The sequence below is a fragment of the Lichenostomus cassidix genome, chromosome 4A, assembly GCF_008360975.1.
Source record: "Lichenostomus cassidix isolate B80296 chromosome 4A, HeHo_3.0, whole genome shotgun sequence".
In the NCBI taxonomy this organism is placed as follows: domain Eukaryota; kingdom Metazoa; phylum Chordata; class Aves; order Passeriformes; family Meliphagidae; genus Lichenostomus; species Lichenostomus cassidix.
The window spans coordinates 14,780,769-14,802,944 of NC_139485.1; the positions used below are offsets into that span (position 1 = coordinate 14,780,769).

Here is a 22,176-nt window from a genome sequence, read left to right on the forward strand (position 1 = left end):
AGGGCTCCAGGCAGATCAGTCCCGGCGGGAAGGCTCGGGAGCTGCTTGCGGAGCGCTGCTTCCATCTCCTGGGGGCTGCGGGGAGCGCAGCGCTGCGCCGGGGGAACCGCGACCAACACCGGGAGTGAGGGAACGGGAAACACCGGGAGTGCGGGAACGGGAAACACAGGGAATGAGGGCACGGCAAACACCGGCAATGCCGGCACAGGACCTGCGCATCCCCCGGGACAGCCAGCGAGTACCGGGAGCGGCAGCGCAGCGCCAGCATCCCGAGCCAAGCACAGCATCCCCAGCGCTTTGGGGTCACTGTGACTCTGTCACCACCCGGCACCAGTTTCCCCAGAGAAGAGCAATGACGAATTGTATCTCCTTCCCCATCCCTGCTCCTCGTTGCTGTCTCACCATGGAATGATTAAATTCAGCCCAAACCTAGCAGAAGATGACACAATGCCTGTTTCGAACGCCTTGCTCTGGGATCAGCTTTCAGTTTAGTAGCAAGCCCTTCCAACGAGGCTTTCAGCACAGCCAGGTGCCAGGTTAGGCATACAGTGCCTGTGTCAGCACTCCATAAATGCAGGAATCATAGAAAAAAAAAACAAAACAACTGTGATTTGAAGGGTGGTTCAAGCCCATTTCTTTCCACCCCACCACAGGCAGGCACACCTTCCACTACCCCAGGTTGCTCCAAGCCCCATCCAGCCTGGCTTGGGACACTGCCAGGGATGGGACAGGCACAACCCCATCAACATTATACTGCAATCCCCCATCAAAACCCTTTAGAAGCAATAAAACCCCTTAAGTTAAGAGGTGTCTCTGTAATTGTGCATCCTCTCCACAGAGTGCAGGACACAAACCTGGATGCTGAGGGCCACAAGAGCCAGAAATGCAGCTGTTGAGGAATAAAGGGATCTGCACAGCCAGCCAGCATTAGGGCATTACACTTCTGTGCATTAAGCACAGCTTGGTACAGGATTGCTCTGGGTAGAACACTGTGGATGCCAAAAAATCAGAGGCCCCAAACCAGCTCTGGAGAGTCCAGGATTTGCTCCAAGGCTGGAATTGTAGAAAAAAATGCAGCTGCAAGGGAGCCCCTGCCCAAACAGTGCCTTAAGGGACTGCAGCACTGACCTCACCTCTGCCAAAAGCTTTCAGTGTCTTTCAAGAAGCCCACAAGACACCCCAGCTTCTGAGAGAAATTGCCCAGAAGTTCTGGAGGGGAATTGTTAAACAGGTTAAAATAAATACAGTTAAATACATATTTTGACAAAATTGCCAGCAGACACCTGCTCCCTCTTCCTGCCACTGCAGGGGCAAGCAAAGGTGGGAACATCTTTACCTTGAAACATTTTGCACCCCATAAATGCACAAAAGAGACGTGGGAAGGTGCCTCTTACAGTCATAAAGCTTCAGAGATGAATCACGGGGAAAACAACTCCTGAGAACCAAAATTTGCAGGAAAACAAGGAGTGCAGGATGAGATTAAGGCACATTCTGGAGTCTCTTTTCTAACACTTGGCTCATTCCTCTCCCTGGTTTCTGAAAACATTCAGCAAGGTTGGCTTTTAATCCATGCCTTGTCTCTTCTCCCACTAGCAACACCTGCACATCTCAATACCTGAGACTCAGGGCTTCTTAAAACTATTCTAGAGTAATGTTTTTGTCCCATTTGATCATTTTTTCCTGCCTATCTAGAATGAAATCAAGCAAATCATCACCATCTTGGAACCTTTTTTTACCTGCTGCCTCCTCTACAGCTTCAGTCACTCCCTTCTCTGCCAGCAGTGCTGGCAAAAGCAGTGTCTTGTGACAGCAAACAGCACCTGGGACAAATGTGGGAAAACCTGCCTGTGCATTCCAAAAAATAAAGTATCTGTAAATCATTTTGAATACAAACAGCACCAGCAGTTACCTCAGTAGGATTTTAAATCCAGTTTTTAATGTCACTCCTGCCACTTGTAATGCAAGTGTCTATTTTGGAAGGAACAGATCCTTGCAGGAAAATTATTCTCTAATAAATAAAGTCAAATTTAATAGGCACCTAAAAAATATAGAGAGGAAGATGATCCCACCCTGAGGTAACACATCAATCCTACCACTGAATGTCTGTTTTATTGCAAGTGTGGCGTGAAACACTTGACTGAATATAAATTTATAAATAGCTCTTGATGTATGTGAGATTTTTGGCAAGGTTTATGAAATAATTCACATACATTTAATTTAGGAATGTTTGCTCATTGTTTTTTATATCCATCTGGAAAACAGCAGCAAGTGAACTTCCAAAGCATAAGTGATGGATTTCTGTCAATTACAAAGTATTATGAATTTGCAACCCTTTTATCCTGGTACTCAAGGAACTGGCAGCTAATTAAAGCTGTACCTTTATGATTATTCAGGGAGTTTGACAAAAATAAATACAATTTTGAGGGTGTCTTTGGTGTGTTGTAATTGAAGGCAGCAGTGCCAATAGAAACACCACTGCACTGCCAGAGCCAGCCTTGCAAGAAGAGGAGAACGTAGTACAATGCAAACTTTAATGTCAATATATACAGAGCTTTAAAGAAAACATTTCTTTTAAAATTAAATGAAATAAATACAGTATGATACAAAATCCACAATATGCTTAAGAGAAAGAAATGACAGTTACAATATCTGATAACGGGGACCTTGTGTAGAGTTTCATCTTTGAAGTACCTCAGAGAGCATGGAATTCATTGCACACTGTTCTCAATTAATGCCCTTTATGGAGATTTAGCCACGTGCCAGGAGAGTTTCAGCTCTTAACCAGAGCATCAGTGCAAGATGCCAAAGTGCTTGGGACATTATGACAATGCAATTAATTAATTAATTAGCAAACACTGCTCAAAACACCCAAACCTGAACACCTGGTGCTGCAAAGCAGATCCACCTCCAGCATCCTCAGTCCTCGTGTGAAAAATCCCACAAGAGGATTCAAGGTTATTCAAAATCCCTGTTGGTAAGAAGCTATTGCCCAAAAATTCATAATTAAGAGATATGATCAATTAAGTATCTTTTAAAGCTTTCAGAGAAAGTTTGTTTTCATTACATAGGAAAAAAACTCAAGAAAACCAGCTGATGATTTTGGGTGGGATTTTCTAATTATTAGAATTATTTCTTAATTATATTACAATACTCTATTGGCTTCAGCAATACATTAATGGTGAGGTTTCCAAATTTGTATCCATTCTTCTGTTCCCAAGGAACAACATAATTTGGGAGAGCAAATATTTAAAAAATAACTGCAGCAGGGACAGAGATGTTGATGCAGAAGGCTGGTGTGGTATGAATGAAGTGCAGGGGTGCTACCAACAGCTATCAGTGCACATCTAACAGTTTTGTTACAAACTTTTAAGGAGAATTTTATGTTTTTAACCCTACAGAGCTCCTATAGGATTACATATGGACTCTATTATGGTCACAGCTTCAGGAGCTTTCTGGAAACTTTGAGAAAGAAAAACTTGCTCCTCCCTCCCCTCCCACAAATATTTGCAACTTTTAGTTCTGGATAGGACTGAAAAACTTAAGTGCTACAGAAGTACATAAAATCCTGTGTTTGCATTGATGTTTTAGCCTAATTTCACTGATACAAACCAGAAGAATTATAATAACCTTGTGTAATTCACTTAACTCAGCTCTACAGAGCAGCCTCTAAGTACACTGCAAGAACTCCCAACTGCTGAAGTTTGCTAGAGGTTATTTCAGCTACTGGACAGATGAAGATCAGCTTTGGAAAAGGAACTGAAACATGGAAGACAGAATTCAAGCTCAACATGACTGACTTGGGTGAGGTCTGGATTCCTTCTCTGGCTGCAAGAACATTCAGAGGCCTCAAGTGAACACTGGCTAGGAAGCCACAGCCAAAGTATTTTATCATTTATTATTTAGATCTGTGGAAATTCCTTTAGTCTAAATGCCTATTTCTGTGTAATTATGAGCCTTTGTGAAAATTTGAGTTTTTCCTCAGTAAGGCAGTAAGTTTGTAAACTTGAACTGTGCCCAGATTATATGAAACTATTTCCACCAACCTTTTGCTGCAGCCAGAGCACCTTCCCATTACCTGTTCTTCCATCTAAACCTTTAACTGACAGCTCATGAGCAGACCAGGCTACTTTCAGATATCAAAACCTAAGCTGGGGAAGAAAGGGATGAGAAACAGGCAAGAAATTCCCAAAGGAGCATCAAAAAGATGATTGTTAAGTAAGTAAAAGTAAACTGCAAGTGAACTCTTTCGTGTTCCTGCATATCCCAAATATTTCAAAGACTGATATGCTGAAATAGTCAGAGCAAGGGAACTTTCCCCCAAAATCAAGGATTACAATTGGCATACCAGGGTACACTGGCCTGTCATGTATAACATATCCATGTTTTCCCCACAATTAGACAACTTTATAACATTGCAGTCACTAAACTTCACTTTTACCCCTGGAGTACCACTTGCACTAAAGGCCAGAGGTGATATAAAACAGGGATAATTTACAGATGTTTTAAATACTCTGTTATAAATCAGAACATCCACCTTGTGTTCTTTTCCTCTCACCACCTTTGTGCTGCACATCAAGAACAACTTGAGTCCCTTCAGCTCCTTCCAACTGCTCTTGTGCAAAATGCTTTTAAGGTGCTTATAAACTGTGGTGCTTCTAAGCAAGCTGAAAGAAAATACCAACAGAAACACTGTTCAATGATTCATGGGTAAAGCCATTAAAGACCAGCTGCTGCCTTACAGGAAAGACAATTCAAGTTTGACATTTTCATTGTGTTCCAGGCCTTACATTACCTCTTATCCCCAACACAGCTTTTAGGACTACATTTCAACCCACATACTTTGACCTGGGCTCAGGTGGTTTAATTTCCACCACTTCTGCCCTTTTTTTGAGTTCATTCAAATTCTTCTAGCAGTCACCTGTAAATTTACATTAAAATGACCCTGACAGAGTGGAGACAAGAGGTTTCCAGGCATTCTTGCTGGCAAAGGTCTTCAGTAAGGAAAAGGAGGATGAAGGAGCTGCAGAAGGGGCAGATTTTGTACTAAACAAGGAGCTTTCCAGGAAGCAGTTGTGTTCTTTGATAAGCTTTCAAGCATGTCCAACAGGCACCTCAAAACTAGGCACAAATGGCCCCTAAAGCTTCCAACATCTATCAAACACTCAAGAAATTCCATCTGGGGGATGTTCTGCATGATACAAAGAGCACAGCTATGTTTGCTATATCGTTATGTCTCAAATCTACATATATTCATACCTAACTATTTGGCCAGATAATGTCCATCTTTCCCCACCACAACAGAAGAAAGCAGCTTATCTAAAAGTACTTCCAACACCACCAAGTCCTTCACAGGTATAAGCAAAACCCAGCCAACACCTCTTGGGAGATCTGAGTTAGCACCACCACTCCTGGTGCTTGGGCCAGAATTCTCTTGGAAGTTATTTTTTCCTGTCCCAAAATACTGATTTCTGCTAGCCCTGGGGCCTTGCAATTGAAAATTCAATGATGACAAATGAGTCTGAACTATGTTTGACTTTTGGTCACTTCACAGACTAATGTCACTAATATAGTTAATAGTTAATGTCATCCTGCTATGTCACTACAACTGCTCAGTGGCTACAACTTTTGAAAACACTTCTAAGTGAATCTCTGAATGAACTACCAGCAGTTAGCATTGGTTTTGAGTCAGGAAACCCCAAGGTAATTCTGGCCCTGAAATGGATTTCCTCTCCCCCAGAGCATTTAGGAACAGCTGAACTCCTAACACTGGACAGAGAGGGTGAGGGAGTGCTGGCCACAGGATGCTGACAGGAATTTGTCCATAACTGTGGAATTTCTTGGTCAGAATTCCCTTATCTGGGCACACTGCAAGGCTTATTTATTTTCCCAGCTACCCCTACAGTTAGGCAAAGAGAAATTTGCATTTCTGTTCTGTAATATTTGTACATGCGGCGAGAGAGTCAGAGAGAAGCAACGTTCTATTAAAAATAAATCAAATAAATAAAAAATAAACCCCAAGTGCCAAGTTGGTTATAATAAAGTGTCAGTTTGTCTCATATGCCAAACAAACCTGATACTGGGTGTATTCAGTGGAAAGACTACTGAGGAAAATAACACAGAAGTTGTACTAATGGATGGAAAATATAAATAAAGGATTGAGTTTTGCACGATGTTGTCTTGAAGTGGTACCAGTGTGTCTGAGAGCCTTAATTTTGACAGTTTCTGCACATATTGACTCTCTCCAGCTCAGAGCAGAACACAATTTGTGGTAACAACCAGAAACGTTCATTTTCCTGTCAGAGGCCACAACCAGCATTTCTTTTGGGTCACAAGTGATCAGATTTAAGTGCAGGATTTTGCACATCCCTTTGGTTTGTATTTCCACAGGAACTCCTCAGTTACTGGCACCATGCAAACACAGACCTGCCAAATCAGCAGTGATGAATTAGCACTGGCACATCACACTGGTCAGCTTTGCATAATACCACAGACAAGGTAAAGGAATTGAGTTGAATGAACAAAGTGCCCAATTAAAAAATTCAGAATTTGCCCAGAATTTCACAGCAGGGTCTAAAGGTGTGAAGCAAAGAAAACTCACACTGACACTTTATCTACAACTTGGTCATTGGCAACGGTCCCCTAAACCATTTTTTCTTAACTGAACTCAGCAAAACTATACAGAATGTGAAAGAATATTTGCAACAGATCTCAAAGGACAGTGTAGAGAAATTCATTATGGTGTACCTGATGTTTAAATTAATTTAACAGATATGGCCTGTAAAACAAACACAGTATGAACCTGTGGATTTTTTTTTCTTTTCTCTTTAAAAAAAGGACTTTTACAGAATTCAAGTAGTGTAGCAGGAAACCATAGATGCCTTTTGATCACAGGTCAGGCAAAACAGAGCCACTTGTTGGGTTTCCCCCTTGCTTGTGTCTGCTCAGGTGTCCCAGTGGATCTATAAGTCTGTGGATGTGAGCTTTTTCATGCTCCGTCGCTGAGCTAAACTGGAGGCTGCCACAGGCTCCAGCACTGGCTGAAATGTCTTGTGATTCAGTGCAGAATATGTAGCAGCCATGGCTCCCTAGAGAAAAAGGAAATACATAATGATAGCAATTCATATTTATATATAAAGGTTTTAATCAGAAAATAAGGCAATTAAACATTCAATACGCAATTAACTCCATTAAAACCAAGCAAGACTTTTATGCCAGGTCATGTGAATTCTCTATTGTTTGTTAGGGAAAAAACCACCTAGTGTTGAATCCTTCTAATGTCTAGGCATGGGTGTCTGACATTTCTTTTCTTTCCTTTGTATTTCTTTTATATACCTTAGACGTAGGAGTCACCTGTTAATGTAGGTCAGAATTTTTATCTTTCAAGCAAGATTAGCACCTATTTCTCAAATGCAGCCACTTTAGTGGCTATTCAGGTCCTGACTTAGGAGATAACTCTAGAACTACCTTTAAAAATACACAGAAAAATCTGGTCCTTTACACAGAGGTTAAAAAGAATTATTTGCCAATAATTTGGAGAGGGACTTCATAAAAGGCTATGTAGTGCCAGAACAAGGGGGAATGGTTTCCCTCTGCCCAAGGGCAGGGTTAGATGGGATATTGGGAAGGAATTGTTCCCTGTGAGGGTGGGGAGGCCCTGGCACAGAGTGCCCAGAGAAGCTGTGGCTGCCCCTGGATCCCTGGAAGTGTCCCAGGCCAGGTTGGACAGGGCTTGGAGCAACCTGAGACAGTGGAAGGTGTCCCTGCCCATGGCAAGGGGTGGATGGACAAGCTCTAAGGTCCCTCCCAGCACAAACCATTCCACAATTCCATGAATTTGTCTCACTAAGTAGCTTAAATGTGTCATGACTAAGGAAAGCCAACAGAAAAAATGAGAATTCAGTCTGCAGCTCTAAACCAACTCAACTCCTCGCACAGCCCCCAGCTCAAGCAGCATCCCAGGTGGGTTTACCTTTACTAGATGTGGGGCATCTTGCCTGTTGAGCTGGTAATGAGGCAGCTGGTCCCTGCAGGCAATCCAGGAATGCTTCAGCACCTGCTCGGCCGTGTACCGCTGGTGGGGATCCACGTGCAGCATGTGTGACAACAAGTCCTGCAGGGAAAGGGAAAACACACATTGCTCAGTCCAAATCACCTCAGGTGGCCTTGAAAGCATCAGTGGTGGCAGCAATGAGAGAAGCACCCGATGTGGAGGGATGAACACAATGCAAACACACAGAAGTCAGCAGACAAACAGGATCATTCTGTGCCCTGACACTGCAGAAGGCTGAGAACAATGTGTTGTACTATTGGAGCAGTTCAACAGAGCCAGCCTTGATTGCAGAGGAACTCACTGTTGTGCCTTTCATGTTTATGATGAATATAATCTTTTAAAGACTAGAAATCCTATTAAAATGTAGCAGGCAGATTTTATGGAGGAAAGCTATTATTTGCAAATCTCTCTCCTTGTTCATTCTGCACGCTGGGCTCTGCTGACTCCTTACTACAACTGAATTCACAGACAGTGAGACACCAGCAACAAATTTTTCCTTCAAGAAGCCACAGAAAGAATAAAGCCAACAGCAGTGGACACTTGTTTTTGCCTGCTAGAAGCATTAGCAATAAGCTACTAATTACAACGTTGGTCCCAAGGAGATGTGGGCGGGAAGGGCATGGAACAGACTCAGCAACAGTTTGAAATAAAACCCAAATATGAGCAAGCTGACAGAATGTTCCCTTTGTTTTAGGTACAAAATGTGAAGCATTCTTAAATACACAGGACTGAATTTCTCGTGCTAAGACAGCAGCAGCCAACAAGCATTCTGAATCACTCCTACTGAAATGAACAAATAGTGCAGTTCCAAAGGATCAGAAAAAAGTATTTAAATACTAATATTTCATATTAATGCTGATCTTTTTAAAAGATAATACTTGTGATTAAGATACCCACAGAGTGGGTCAACACCATCCCAGGGAATCCATATTGATTACAGATGGAGTCTTTAAACATAAAAGATATCCTTTCCTGCTTTAAAGTTTGCAGATAATAATAACAAACTACACTTCTAGACAAGTCTAGTCAGTAAAGTTCAGAAGATTTCATTGGAATTCTACAAAAATATAAAATCAAAACACATTTAACACCTTTGCTGCATCTGAAACAGTGTCCCAGTTGCCTCCACTTAGAGAGAATTTTCCACTGCCTATCCGTACTAGGATCTCCTCAGGAGTATCATTGGGACCATTGGCAAATGGAGTATAGCTGTTGAAAGAAAAAACCAATAAAAACACCTTGTTATTGGAAAAAACTGCAAGAAATTGGTGAAATCTCATGAATCAGAGTCAATATCCCACTGCCAACAGACACACATCACAGAATACATACACACACTATTAAATACTATTAATATTTCTGATATTACATGAGAAGTACAGATTTATCAAGAGACTCATTTCTAACAGACAGGATCTTGCCATAAGGCTAAAAACCTGCTCTTTTTCTGTCAGAGCAGAATTCAGCAAACATCTCTCATTTGGCCACTAGATGCTTCCTAGAGCTTCATCAGGTTGGGAGGTTTAGGAAACTCCAGAGATCACAACCCAGAGGGTTCTCCACAGAGCCAGGCATGCAGCCTGGGGCAGGAGACACACAAGATGAGGAAAGGGGATGAGGTGGGAGCACAACAAGCTGCAGGATAAAAAGAAAACCACCAGGTATTTTCACAGCCTCAATTCCCCTCCTGGCAGCTGGGGGAAGTCTTTGGCACCCCCAAGTCCTGCACTATGGGAAGAGAAGCCTTGATCCTACTTGTGAGCTAAAGCTGGTTTATTTGGTTTTGACTCAGAGCTGCCTGTCCCACCTGAGTGGCAATGCCTCACCATTTCTATGGAAGCAGGGATTCAGGCAACATTCTGGGATTTTAGGTAAACAAAACAGCTCAGAAATATTCTCACCCTGCCAACATTGTGTAAAGGAGAACTCCCAAGCTCCATATGTCACAAGCAGCATCATATCCCTGTCTCATGAGAACCTATGAAACAAAGAGTGTTAAAGACTTGCCATATATTAAAAAAACCCCAAACCAACACCACAACCTAAGGTAAGTCAATCCCTGGATCATGTCATGTGTTGGTTTTTTAATATTCAGGTGGCAGTAAATACCAACAATATTTCTTGTTCCCAGAATATCATTCCAAGATTTTCAACAGGCTCACATCTTATTTTGGAGGGTGGACTCTGCTGTTTTTTAAGCAGGTTTAGAATAAACACATGCACCAGCATTTGAATAGCATGTGTGATTATATTTAAAGGAAAGTAACAGAATTTTTGAGGGTTTTTTCCAAGCATTGCTGAAAAGTTTAAGCACTTGATGCATCAAAAACAGTATAAAGGAAACACAGCAGCTTGAAATACCTCTGGTGCCACAAAGTTTGCAGTGTAGCAGGGAGTTAGAAGTAGTCCATTTTCTCCTCGAAGTTGTTTTGCAAATCCAAAATCACAAATCCTGATGGAATCAGCATTGTTTGAGTCATCAGTATATAAAATATTACTGGGTTTAAGGTCTCGGTGCACCACCTTTAAACAAAGACATTTGAAAAGCCATCATTTAGGAGGAGCAGGTACATCTGTAATTTACAATTTATAAAAGCTATTCTCTAGATGAATATCATTATGAACAGTCCTAAACAACTATATAACTTTGAAGTACAAAAAAAACTAGTCCAAGTAACATAATAAAAAACCTCCTGGCTCATAATGCAACTGGAATTAATATCCCCATTTGGCAACAAGCATAAGAGAACAAAAATCTGCTGTTTCACCAAGTGTTGAGTCAAAAGGCTTTGCCACAATAACGGGATGAGTTGTTTCTATTATTCACCTTTGTGATAAAATACAAAACCTTGCAGGGTGAAAACATGGCAGGCAAAGCAGCCAGGGAAAGGGATTGGTAATTCCAGAGCTGGGCCAGGGGTGTGAGGTGGGTGCAAAGGCTCACTCACTCCCTGGCAGTGCAGGTAGTCCACAGTCTTGGCAATGGTGAAGAGCACAGCGCTGGCCTCTCGCTCCGAGAAGAATTTCTGCCTCAGGATCCTGTCCAGCAGCTCCCCACCCTTCATCAGCTCCGTGACCAGGTAGATGAATCTGCCATCATCATACACCTGGGGAGAGGGTTAACAGTGCACTCACACCCAATACACACAGAGCTACTGGAAAACAACATCTCTAGTTACACATGGCCATAAATCCAAGTTTCAGACTGTGCTGCTCCCCTCCTCCCACAGGAACGGGCAGCACAAACAGCAGGGGCTGCCAAAGCAGGGAGTGCAAGGCAGCTCATGTGTCATCCTGGGAGTTCATGACTCAAGTGTTAATTCATCACTCTCAATTCAAGTTGTTAATTCATCACTCTCAATTCAATTTCTCGGTGTAAGAACTTCTGCTGGAAGAGGAGAGCAGCCCTACACTCCCTACTGCTCCTCCCTTCCACGGGCCATTCTGGCACAGACACCACAACATGCAGGCCACTGCTTTCTCAGGTTAACAACACTTTGGCTGCTCATTTGAAACAAGAAATATGGCATTTCTAACCTTTGCATCATTTCTCACTTCAAGTTTGTTAAAGAGCCTTTAGAAAAATTTAATATTGGGACAACACTGTATTTTGAGATGCTCCCTCCATTATGATGTACTGCTCTCCCAATATATTTCACTAAGTAAAAGAAATGTGATGAACCCAAATAAACTCCCTACATCTGCATTTATTTTTTGAGCATTGTATAGTAAGAGGTAGCAGAGAAAGAGGCACTTACATCCTTTAAAGTAATAATATTTGGATGTTGCCCATAACGCATGAGAATCTCGATTTCTTCTGAGGGATCCCTCTTGCTTTTATCAATTATCTGAAAAATAAAACAGGAAAAACAACTTGTAAAATAAGTCTATTTAATAAAGACTTTTTTGTATTTATATTCTCATTTCAACAACAGAATAAAAAAAAATTCTAGAGTTCATTACTTCTTACCAATCATGACTAATGAATCTTCCAGTTTTACATCCAATTTATTAATTTCTTGCTCTATTCTTGGTAAAATTCTATCATTAATGCAACCTATCCTGCTCCACTGAACAAGGAAATGCACTGGTCTCAAGCATTACTAATTCCCTGCAATCCAGTTCCACCCTTGTGAATCTCATTTTATTTCAGCTGTTCTCATCATTGTACAGTATTTTCAGCTTTCAAGATTGCAACTTATAAACATATAAACTGCCACAGTAACTGGAAAATTCACAAATTGAAACTTTCAAATGTACTAGACAATATTTTCAGCATGTCAGAGTGGAATTCATTGCAATACCTTCACAGCAAACTCCATGTTTGTAGCTATGTGGATACACCTCTTGCAGACAGAGTAGGAACCCACACCAATATCTTCCTTCAGTTCGTAGACATCAGTGAACTGTGCACTGTTTCCATGAAGCTGCTTCAAAAAAACACAGGTAATTGGTTATCTAAAGCAACAAGATTCTCTTTGCCACTACACTGTTTCCAACAGCAAAAGTTAATCCTGCTTGCTCATGATTTTTCTTTGAAATTCTGCCCCGGAAAAAAACAATAACTCACTTTTTAAAATTAAAAATATCCCATGGAATTATTTAATAAGGCATATTTTATAATGGTCTCCTCAACAAAGGAAGAAACAACTGTAAACACTAAATATTGGTCAGCCTTTGACATGTCAAAGAAGTTTCCCCAAACAAAGCATTACCTGGACTATGGGCAGGATATTGGTGAGGGGTGATATTTTATGGTCTTCTACAGTAGTAGTTGCAACAAAACTAAATCCCTTGAAGAGCTGGTGGGCATTTGCACTGGGTGGGACCCCTGGAGAATCTGGGGGCAAACAAACATGGGAAGAGAGTTTAAAAGTTGGATGCAGCAGGAAAAAAAAAATTCACAATAGAGAACCTGAAGTGAAACTTGAAACAGACTGAGCAATAATAATGATAATGTTTCTCAATGAAATACTGACCCTAAAAACAATCACTGCTGAAATCAGAGTTTACTTTTAGTATTAAATACTTCCTCCCAAAAACTGCAAGTCTGACTTTAATCAAAACTGGAAATCACAGTCCAGCTTTTAATATTCCATCTATTTTTTTTTCCCTGAGTCAAAGATTAGCAGAATAGTCAAAGAACAGGAACCTGCTGAGGGGAACATCCTCCTTCAAAGCTCTGGAACCACAGTGCATCCTTTCAACTTTGTCCCTGGCCTTTTTGCTTGTTGTTTTAACATGAATTTGACCTTCTTGTCCCACAGACCTCACCAATTTATAGCCATGCACAGTTACCTTTTGGTGTTTTTGCTGTGAATTCTGGATCAAAACAGAAAGTATCTTCTGGCTTTCCAGAGGCAGGTTTGAATGGAGGCTGAATTTCTCTTCTGAAGAGTTTCTGAAGGAGGACAAAGATAATTAAGAGTCAATGAACCTTCCATGGGCACTGTAATTTTGCCAAGATAAAGGGTAAAGGACAAAGACCTCAACTAGTGACAGGCATGTCCCTCTTGGCAAGAATTGCCCATTCTCAAAGCTCTGCTCCAGGTTTTTCCTAATCCACCAAACCAAATCAGGGAAAGATGGGAAAGATCTCAAATCTGCAATAAATCCCATTTACAGCTAAGGAACAGCAAATTTCATGTCAAAAGATGTTGAAAAATTCAGGAATTTCTGAGAGCATCTCCTTGCCATTTCTCTCCTCCTTTCAGATCTTTTTGCAGTATTTTTTAAGTTTAACCTTCCTGCACAAAAACATATAGTATATTTTAGTTTAAAAAAACCAACCAAGCAAACTAACCAAACAAAATAAACACAGAAAAGGGACCTGAATTCATCCCGAAGAAAAAATATAAAAGTGTCATCAACACCACCAGAGTGAAATAAATACAAATTATTGTCCATTTTTTAAAGAAATATATAGAGAAAAAAGAAAGAGCCAGAATTGCTGAGCTTTCAAAGTTCCCTGTTGGTATTTATTTCAACATCAGTCCCTTTAAAAGTAAAAAAAAGTAGATAATCAAGCCAAACAAGACAACAACTTTTGAAGTCTATTCACATAAAGCAGTGAAGTTTTGCTCTTACTAAGAACTCTGGCTGCTGAACAGGATTCTGAGATAGCTGCTGCATAAGCACAGCTAGAAAAATCACTTTTCAGAAATAAATACAAGAGATAAAACAGATGGATAATGATGAGAGGCTTTAAAGAAACAGGTGAGCAAAGCACAGCCCTGTGTGGCTGCAGTTCTATCAGCACAGCCACATCTTATTTATTCCATCAACCCTTCTGCTGCATCACAGCAAAGGGAGATTTATTTCACACAGAGCATCTTGGCTTTGAGAAAGTTTCTGGGAAACACAGCTCAGAGGATGAGTGAACCACGGAGCAAAATCACAGGGTGCTCATTAAAAAATGAGTCAGTTCCTGAACTGTGACTGGGATGGGAGTGATGGGGAGGGAAGCCCAGGACAGTTACAGTCACAGGGAGCTGCTGTGCCCTGCAGGGAAGCACTGGACAGGCACTTCCTGAAGGATTCCTGGGAACAGCAGCAGCCTCTCCCAACTGCAAATACTCTAACAGACCCTTCATGCTTGAGAATGCTGCAACTCCTAATTATTTAAAAAGCAAATGCACAGTTTATAATTAATACTCTCTGTATGCAGTAAATACTGCAGTTCCAGATGCCAAGGAATTACAGGAGAAGTCAGGATATGCCAGTCAGCAATAATGCAGTGTTTGCTGTGCCCTATTCAGATGCAAATACTTACAATGCTTCAACACACAGAAAAATTAACAACAGCTTTATAATTCAGATCCTCTGGTACTCACATTCCAGTCAACAGTAGAAAAAAAAGGATGTCTCTTGATTTCTTCAACTCCATCTGAACCAGCTCCTGAACAAAGAAAACACTGTATTTAACATACCTTTGGGGAATTTCTTTGAAGATCGCACTAAAAATTTAGTTAATTTCTAAGAAGTTTGCACAGACATGGTTATTTGAGGGAACTGTGAATACAGAAATATTCCAAAGATGTAAAATACTCAGGGAGGCAAATAGAGCACAGGAACACCACAAGTACAATGTCAATACTCTTTGCTCTGACACTGTCAGAGCTTTGGCTCACTCCTGAGAGTCACTGATCCAAGAAGTGACCATTCCTTGGCCAAACCCAGCAAGTCATGATCCAAACTAACAGGAAATAGTGTCTAAACCCAAATGTTACTGATCACCCAGAGCCTGACGGTCTCTAGCAACTACTTTTTTTTTTTTAACAAAAAGTCAGGTTGAGTTGATTATTTAAAGATCCACATAAATGAACCAACCTAATCTATTTGATGGATTCCTTTTAAACAGCATCCTCAGGAGACTTTGTGCTTCAGGACTGAGGAACTGAGGCATCCCAAGCTTTGCTCTAAAGAAAAGAGAGAACAAGTAAGAGGAAGAAACTTAGTAAAAACTGTCTACATAGATTTCATTGCAGAGTTTGATGTTTCAAGGATCTATTCCAAAGCCCTATAAAGAGCACATACTTAACTCATCAACTTTTTAAGTTTTGTATTATATGAGTGGTTTAATATAAACAAAATCCAAGAATGAAAAACCACATCAGACCAAAATCACCAAACCCCACCTAAGTCCCCAAAGCAAGCTTTATGCTAAAACAGAGTAAAATAATTATCTCAGGAGTATGCAAGTATTTTCAAAGATATCTTCATGTCACCAGGAGGTTTTTTCACAATAACTACCGATAATTCACTGCCAGAAGAGACTCACCAGATCCCCAATTACCCCCTTGAAGTGATTGCTATTATTCCTCCAGGGCAGGGCCTCATTGAGCCATCATATAAAACCTCACTGACTTTACCATTCATTTATTTAATGATAACTCTAATGCCAAGGCAGGGAATTCTTGTGCAGAACTGCAGCATCACTGGCAGCTGCAGGGGAGGCAGTTCATGGTCTAACCCATATAAATTCCCACTCAGGGCAAGCTCCAAATGGAGCCCCAAGTGCCCTGTGCTGGGAAGAACAGATTCTCCCTCCTCCCTGCCCCATCACCCCTCAGAGAGCCCAAGGATCTGCCTGTGCTAGGAGGAAACTCTTTGTTAGCTGAGCACAAAGACAGACAAGAACACATTTGCCCACGAGCTCCACTCACTGAGCACCAGTTCACCCAGTCTGTCCAGTCCAACAGCATCTGTTGTAACTGGGGTAATTTAAGATGAGAATTTGAGCACGTAAGTGTTCTCCACACATCTGTACACAGAGCAACACCTGATCACCTGCTGCTTACAAAACAAGGTGTGCTGTAACAGTAGCAAGGGAGTGTATCAGCAACAGGAGTGTAAATAAAGCTGCTCCAAGTCATTATGCACTGTTCTTATCTTTATTATACGCCCACAATCAAAGTACAAATTCATCCCTAAGATTTTAATTGCCTGGGATACTTAATGGCATTTCACAGTCTGGGATCTAAAGCTTATCAAGGGGCTTTGCTTTTTTGTTTCTGTTCCAGCTCAATGCTCTTAGAATCATAGAATGGTCTGGAAGGGACTTTAAAGCTCATCCCCTGCCACAGGGACAACTTTCACAGACCAGGCTGCACAAGAAGTTATAACAAGCTGTTAAACATGTCTAAAATCACATTTTCTGGCTTCTCAAAAAGTAAGGAGATATACTTACTTCAGTATCATATTCATAGTCTCATTTCGATCTTTACCTTGAAATGGCAGGGTACCAGTAAGCATTTCAAACTGGAAAGAACAAATGTTAATCTAAATCAACACTTCTTCCCCCAGTTGCTGAAACAAAGTGTTAAGCACTGCACTCTTTCCTATCTCTACATCAGACTGGTTTGAACTTTGAAAAGATTATGAAAATGTTCCCAAATCTAAAATTCTGTTCTCAGTTGCAGTTTACATGATGGTAATAATGGTAAGTGTAACATAATGATGATGGAGGAGAATTTTACATTAAGAAGCTACTTGAAAGTATTAATATCTCCCCCACAACCAGGTTTTAGATGTTGCTATATTTTTAAAACTGCAAGAATGGTAAATTCTAGAACAGTAGTTTATTTTTCAAGTCCATCTGCATGTCAGGCTGATGCTCTAGCACATCCCAGCAAGGGCAGAAGTGGCAGCAGTGACTGTCTGATCTCACTACTCCATTCCAGCATTCCTTCCACAAGATAAATTTTGTGGAATTCTTACAGAAATGACATTAATACACCTTCAAACCAAGTCTTCAAGTCTGTTCTTAAATTTAACTATCAAGTAACATGCAAAATAAATACACAAAATGAAGTTTCACACTGACTACAACTGGTTTTAGCTACTAATGGATGACACACAGGATTTCTGGTGCCTGAGAAATACTCCTTAGTGGTGAAAAGTCAATTTTATTCCACCCAGTAGCAACTCAGTTATTGAATTGTCCCCCTTACCCAAGCATTCCTAATTAGAACTGGCCAAGCTTATTCTAAGTGCATTTTTGAGAGCTTAGCAAGGGAAGCAAGAGGCAAATACAGTACCATGAGGACCCCAAAGGACCACCAGTCAGCACTCTGGTTGTGCCCTCGCCTGTTTACCACTTCAGGAGCCATGTACTCTACAGTACCACAGAAAGAATAGGCTTTCTTCTCTTGGTCTACTGATTCCTTGCTGAGTCCAAAGTCTACAACAACAGCATCACAAGAATACAGCCAGTAAAGAAATCCAAGGGAAAAAAAAAATAAAAAAAATCAATATATGGTACTTCAAAATCCAAGCATTGACAGGGTTGGGTTGGTTATTTTCAGAAATATGATTATCACAGTTCTCCATGAAAGAAGAGACTGCAGGTATCTGGAGATACCACATTTAGTTTACTACACACCTCCAAAACCATTCTAAAAGTCATTAAATTCATGATTAGCCATTAAAATTATTACTGAAATAACTCGGCATTTAAAATCCTCCACATTAGAGCCCTAAGATACTCAGAAGTTCTCATTTTTTCTGTTTACTGCCTGCTTTATTCCCACAAAAACATGGATAGAAGTAAAAATCAGTTTCAAAGGGAATGCAGCCTTCATGGTCTGGTCTTACTGAATGATGAATAAATAAAATCAGACTAAAAATACTGTTGTTACGTAAGGCAACATGGTTCTGTAACCTGACTCAGGTTCAGTACAGAACAGTCCTGCATTCCCAGAATATTTCATTCCCAGAACACTTTTTTCCCCTATTTTGAATACACAAGTCCTTGACACTGGCTCAGCTCTCATCAAGGCTCTCAAACATCCCTTTTTTCTTAGGGTAAAATGATTGCTAATCAATGATCCCAACCTTTGTTATTTCCACTTTCAGAAGGAAGCGAGAAATTTACAACTGAATTGTATTTAAATACACTAAGTTTTCAAAGGGATGCATTTTATAAACCTGATTTCCATCACCATTATTCCATGAAGTCTTTGAGGGTTTAAAAAACTTAATTTTCTCTTGGCATATAACAGCAATATCTCAGATTAAAATATATTATGACATCTCCAGTACAAAAGCATCACCTTAAATGTAATTTAAAGCTTTAAGAAATATATAGTAATTTGTTTTCCAAACAGCCAGTCTTTTGTACACATCATTTCCCAGGATATGTATTTGAACTGATCCTCACAGAACTTTTCCTGCAATTTTATAGCATTTCAAATTGGTTATAGAAAAACACAGAAAAGCTTATTTAGAAAGAGCTGTATTAATGAGTGATGCCTACCTGTTAACTTGATATGTCCTGCTTCATCAAGCAAAATGCTGAAAATTAAAATTCACATTCACCAAAACACATAAAGAGCAAAGTTTACATGTAACATTTAAAATACAAGTTAGAAATTATGATATCAAATTCTGTTATTACTTTAACAAGCAAATATGATTTCATTTAAATCAGATCTCTGGTTTACATTTTGTATTTGTTTACAAAGTCTAAGAAATAGTTTTAATTTCTTACAGTGAAAAAGGCAAAGCAACAAGCAAAATACACATAATAGTGGTAAAATACATTTTACTTTACTTTTCTGGCTTCAGGTCCCTGTACACAATTCCCAAGCTGTGAAGGTGATCCAAAGCAAGGGCCAGTTCTGCGAGGTAGAATTTCACATCTTCCTCTGTAAACATAACCTAATAAGAACTGTATAGATTTACCTTCTGATCTTGTCTTCAGTTTTTAAAACTGCAATCTAACAAAAATATACTCCTGTCTGCCTAAATTTCAAACTTAGTTTTACAAGTCCCTTGTGAGCTCATAATTCATGAGTTCACCCAAGAGAAATGATTTACTAATATCTGTTAATTATGAAGTACACAAACTACCTGCAATACTTAAATGAAACCATCAGCATTACTGCAAAGCATTAATTAACTTTCATATAATAAATTAATTGTTGTATTTGGTGCAATTGACCCCCAGCACTCCTCCTGCCACAATCCCAGACAGTTTTCCACTGCATCATAAAATTTAGTACACGGCTGCTGTATTGGGTGAGTGTGAATTCACATTAACAGTATTTCAAGAAAAAAGTAAAAATCGCTTAGGAAAAAAGCATGCAAAATAAAACACTGGTGACAATAATGTCAATCTGGGAGCTGAAGAACCTACTCTGCTCTTAGGAAAAAAATATTAAAGGACCCTGGTGAGACACTGAAAAATTGATGTTGCTTCTAGAGCAGAGATGCACTTGTGTCCTGAACACTCCACAGGTTGCTTCTGATTTAATATACACAAACTGTACCTGCTCTGGCTCTTGTCATGTTCTACAAATTACTGGGGAAGCTTGGAATCTTTAAAAGACTGGTGTGAATTTGGGCTTTACATGAACTATTCCCTTATTTGCTGAATCCAGCAGGAATAGGAGAGCAGGCACTCAGCAGCTGCCCAGCAAGGCTGAAATGAAGGTGCCTGGGCTCCTGATTTAGTGCCACTGCTCTGTACCTGGAATTGCCCAGCTGTGATCTGTTCTCCAGGCACAGAGATATTCCCTGATTTCCATAATGACAGGTGCTAACCCTAGTGAACAATGAAGCTGTTACACTCCTCACTGTGGCACCTTCACACCTTTAAAGAGCAATGCTGATGCTCGTGTTCATCTCTTTCAAAAGAGCAAGAGGAAACCTTGGATTTCATTACTCCTTGGGTTTCATTACTCCTTGGAGCAGCCAAAATGCAAATCTCAGAATACAATGATGCTAAATGCTAATCTACCATCTCCCCACAATGACATTTAAAGCTGTTCTCTGGGTCAAGTTCAACATGATGCAAGTCAGCTTCATTAAATATTACCAATAAAAACTTCATTACACACTCCTCTCGCTGCCGAAACTGTCCTACCCACATTAGAATTTACAGACCAACAAAAGTCTTTTAATAACTTCATACTAAACCAAATTAATTTAAAATAATCCTTGTGTGCAAAGTATGAAATGCCACAGGGAATTTATCCTCATGTGTCTTGTCCATAGGCTGTGGTTTACCACAGACTTTCCAAATTACCTCACATTCCCACCAGAAAATAAAACACTGATTTTTTTTTTTTTTTAATATCTATATACACAGCAAATATTTAAAAACCAGCATAGAAGGTAACTGAAGTCTTCCAAAAAGCAGGGAGTCTTAACAGTAAGAAAACTTGAGAATTATGACTTCTTGACTCCCACAGGGAATACATCCCTCCTTCAACCCCTGGTAGAAAGCCAGGGGATATTATTATGGATAGCCTTGCACCCCTTATTTAAGAATGTTGCATAGTGGATAATCCCAGCTGGGTTAGTGCAAGAGAACAGCTCTTCCTGCTATTCCAGAATTTCCTCTGTAATTAAACATCCCATATCAAAGCAGAGCCTGACCTCTTTCCTACCTCCTGCTCCAATAACCTGGGACAAGTCAGTCACTGTAAGTTTTTAACAGCCATTTTAGCTTCCAGATTAATTAATTTTGAGCTCAATTCTTAGACATAATGACTGTGTTACCAAGCTCAGCTTTTAACAGAAATGCCTTTGAATTCTTCCTTCTCTTTTGCCTGTTCCTAAAGTAAAATTTTTATTTTTATGAAAAGTATATGGGGAAAAAACTCTCTCCTGGTGTTACATACTGGGAGTAAACAACCTCCTTCATGCCATAAAAAAAAAAATAAAAAATCAGTCAGGTAACACAGTTTTCTCATTTAGAAAAGTGGCTTTTCCTGTGTTTTGGCAATATAAATGGATTTACAGCGGTGAAAACACTGAAAACCTCTCTTGCTGTGAAGCTGTTGAGAAACTGCCATTAAAAATTTAGACCTTTATAAAAGGTTTGCCAAAAGAAAATAAAAGTCTTCTAAACGTGTTCATAACACTTAAGGTAACACATAATAAATATTTGATGGCAAATGTTTAAAAAAAATAACAACAGCCTGTAGCTGCATCCCATTCCCTCCTCTGAAGCTCTCCCTCCAGGAAACAAAAAGAGAAATGAAAAATTAAAGGTCCAGTTGTGTGTCAAGGCTGGATGGAGGGGAGTGGGGGCTCAAAAGCACTTTGTGGGAGTCAGGATGAGCATTTGGATTGCAGCACAAGGCAATTTTACAGTGCAGCAGAAACCTCTCAGGGCTGCAGGATTCCAGGAGCACCTAAGCTGACTAAGAGCATGAGAACTCCACATCCCCTTCCTTCAGTGCTAAATATTCATTTACTTCAGTTGTGTTTCCAAGCAACAAAACATTTTTAGACAAAAGAACTGTACTTTGCAGATGCCAAATTAAAACTTAGGCTACTCATCAATACACACTCGGGTTTCTTAAGGATAGAAGAGAATCTAGAATATGTAAGGAAAGCCCAACTAAGTTATTAAAAACTTCACTATGACAAGAAATATGGGGGCAAACAGGTTTAGAAGGCAATCCTGTACCAACAAAACCCAACCCCTGTCTAAGAGTGAGTGGAGATAAAATTTTAGGTACTTACCTCTTTGGATAATCGTGTGAATACATCTCCTCCCCTGAGAAAATCCAATATTAAATACAGCTTCCCTTCAGTCTGAAAGGCTTTAAAAAAACAAAACAGAACAAAAATCAATAGTTGCATGACAAAGCTGCAAAACAGATCTGAATGCT

General features: G+C 40.1%; 1 protein-coding gene across 4 annotated transcripts in view; it reads right to left on the reverse strand.

The window, feature by feature from the left end:
- Positions 1 to 2,517: 2,517 nt before the first annotated feature.
- Positions 2,518 to 22,176, reverse strand: part of RPS6KA6 (ribosomal protein S6 kinase A6) — a 35,656-nt gene continuing 15,997 nt past the window's right edge. For 2 of the 4 annotated variants that reach the window (XM_085060682.1, XM_085060684.1), the window contains exons 6-22: positions 22,028 to 22,107; positions 19,104 to 19,210; positions 18,807 to 18,844; positions 17,590 to 17,732; positions 16,740 to 16,810; positions 15,380 to 15,468; positions 14,884 to 14,948; positions 13,349 to 13,451; positions 12,766 to 12,890; positions 12,355 to 12,480; positions 11,809 to 11,898; positions 10,999 to 11,157; positions 10,412 to 10,573; positions 9,952 to 10,028; positions 9,142 to 9,259; positions 7,970 to 8,110; positions 2,518 to 7,085 (exon numbers count right to left, since the gene is read on the reverse strand). In XM_085060682.1, the coding sequence (XP_084916808.1) occupies positions 6,960 to 7,085; positions 7,970 to 8,110; positions 9,142 to 9,259; positions 9,952 to 10,028; positions 10,412 to 10,573; positions 10,999 to 11,157; positions 11,809 to 11,898; positions 12,355 to 12,480; positions 12,766 to 12,890; positions 13,349 to 13,451; positions 14,884 to 14,948; positions 15,380 to 15,468; positions 16,740 to 16,810; positions 17,590 to 17,732; positions 18,807 to 18,844; positions 19,104 to 19,210; positions 22,028 to 22,107 (1,820 nt within the window). In that variant the 3' untranslated portion in view covers positions 2,518 to 6,959. Of the gene's footprint in view, positions 7,086 to 7,969; positions 8,111 to 9,141; positions 9,260 to 9,951; positions 10,029 to 10,411; positions 10,574 to 10,998; positions 11,158 to 11,808; positions 11,899 to 12,354; positions 12,481 to 12,765; positions 12,891 to 13,348; positions 13,452 to 14,883; positions 14,949 to 15,379; positions 15,469 to 16,739; positions 16,811 to 17,589; positions 17,733 to 18,806; positions 18,845 to 19,098; positions 19,221 to 22,027; positions 22,108 to 22,176 lie in introns of all 4 variants that reach the window. The other 2 variants (XM_085060686.1, XM_085060683.1) reach the window with 2 other exon arrangements.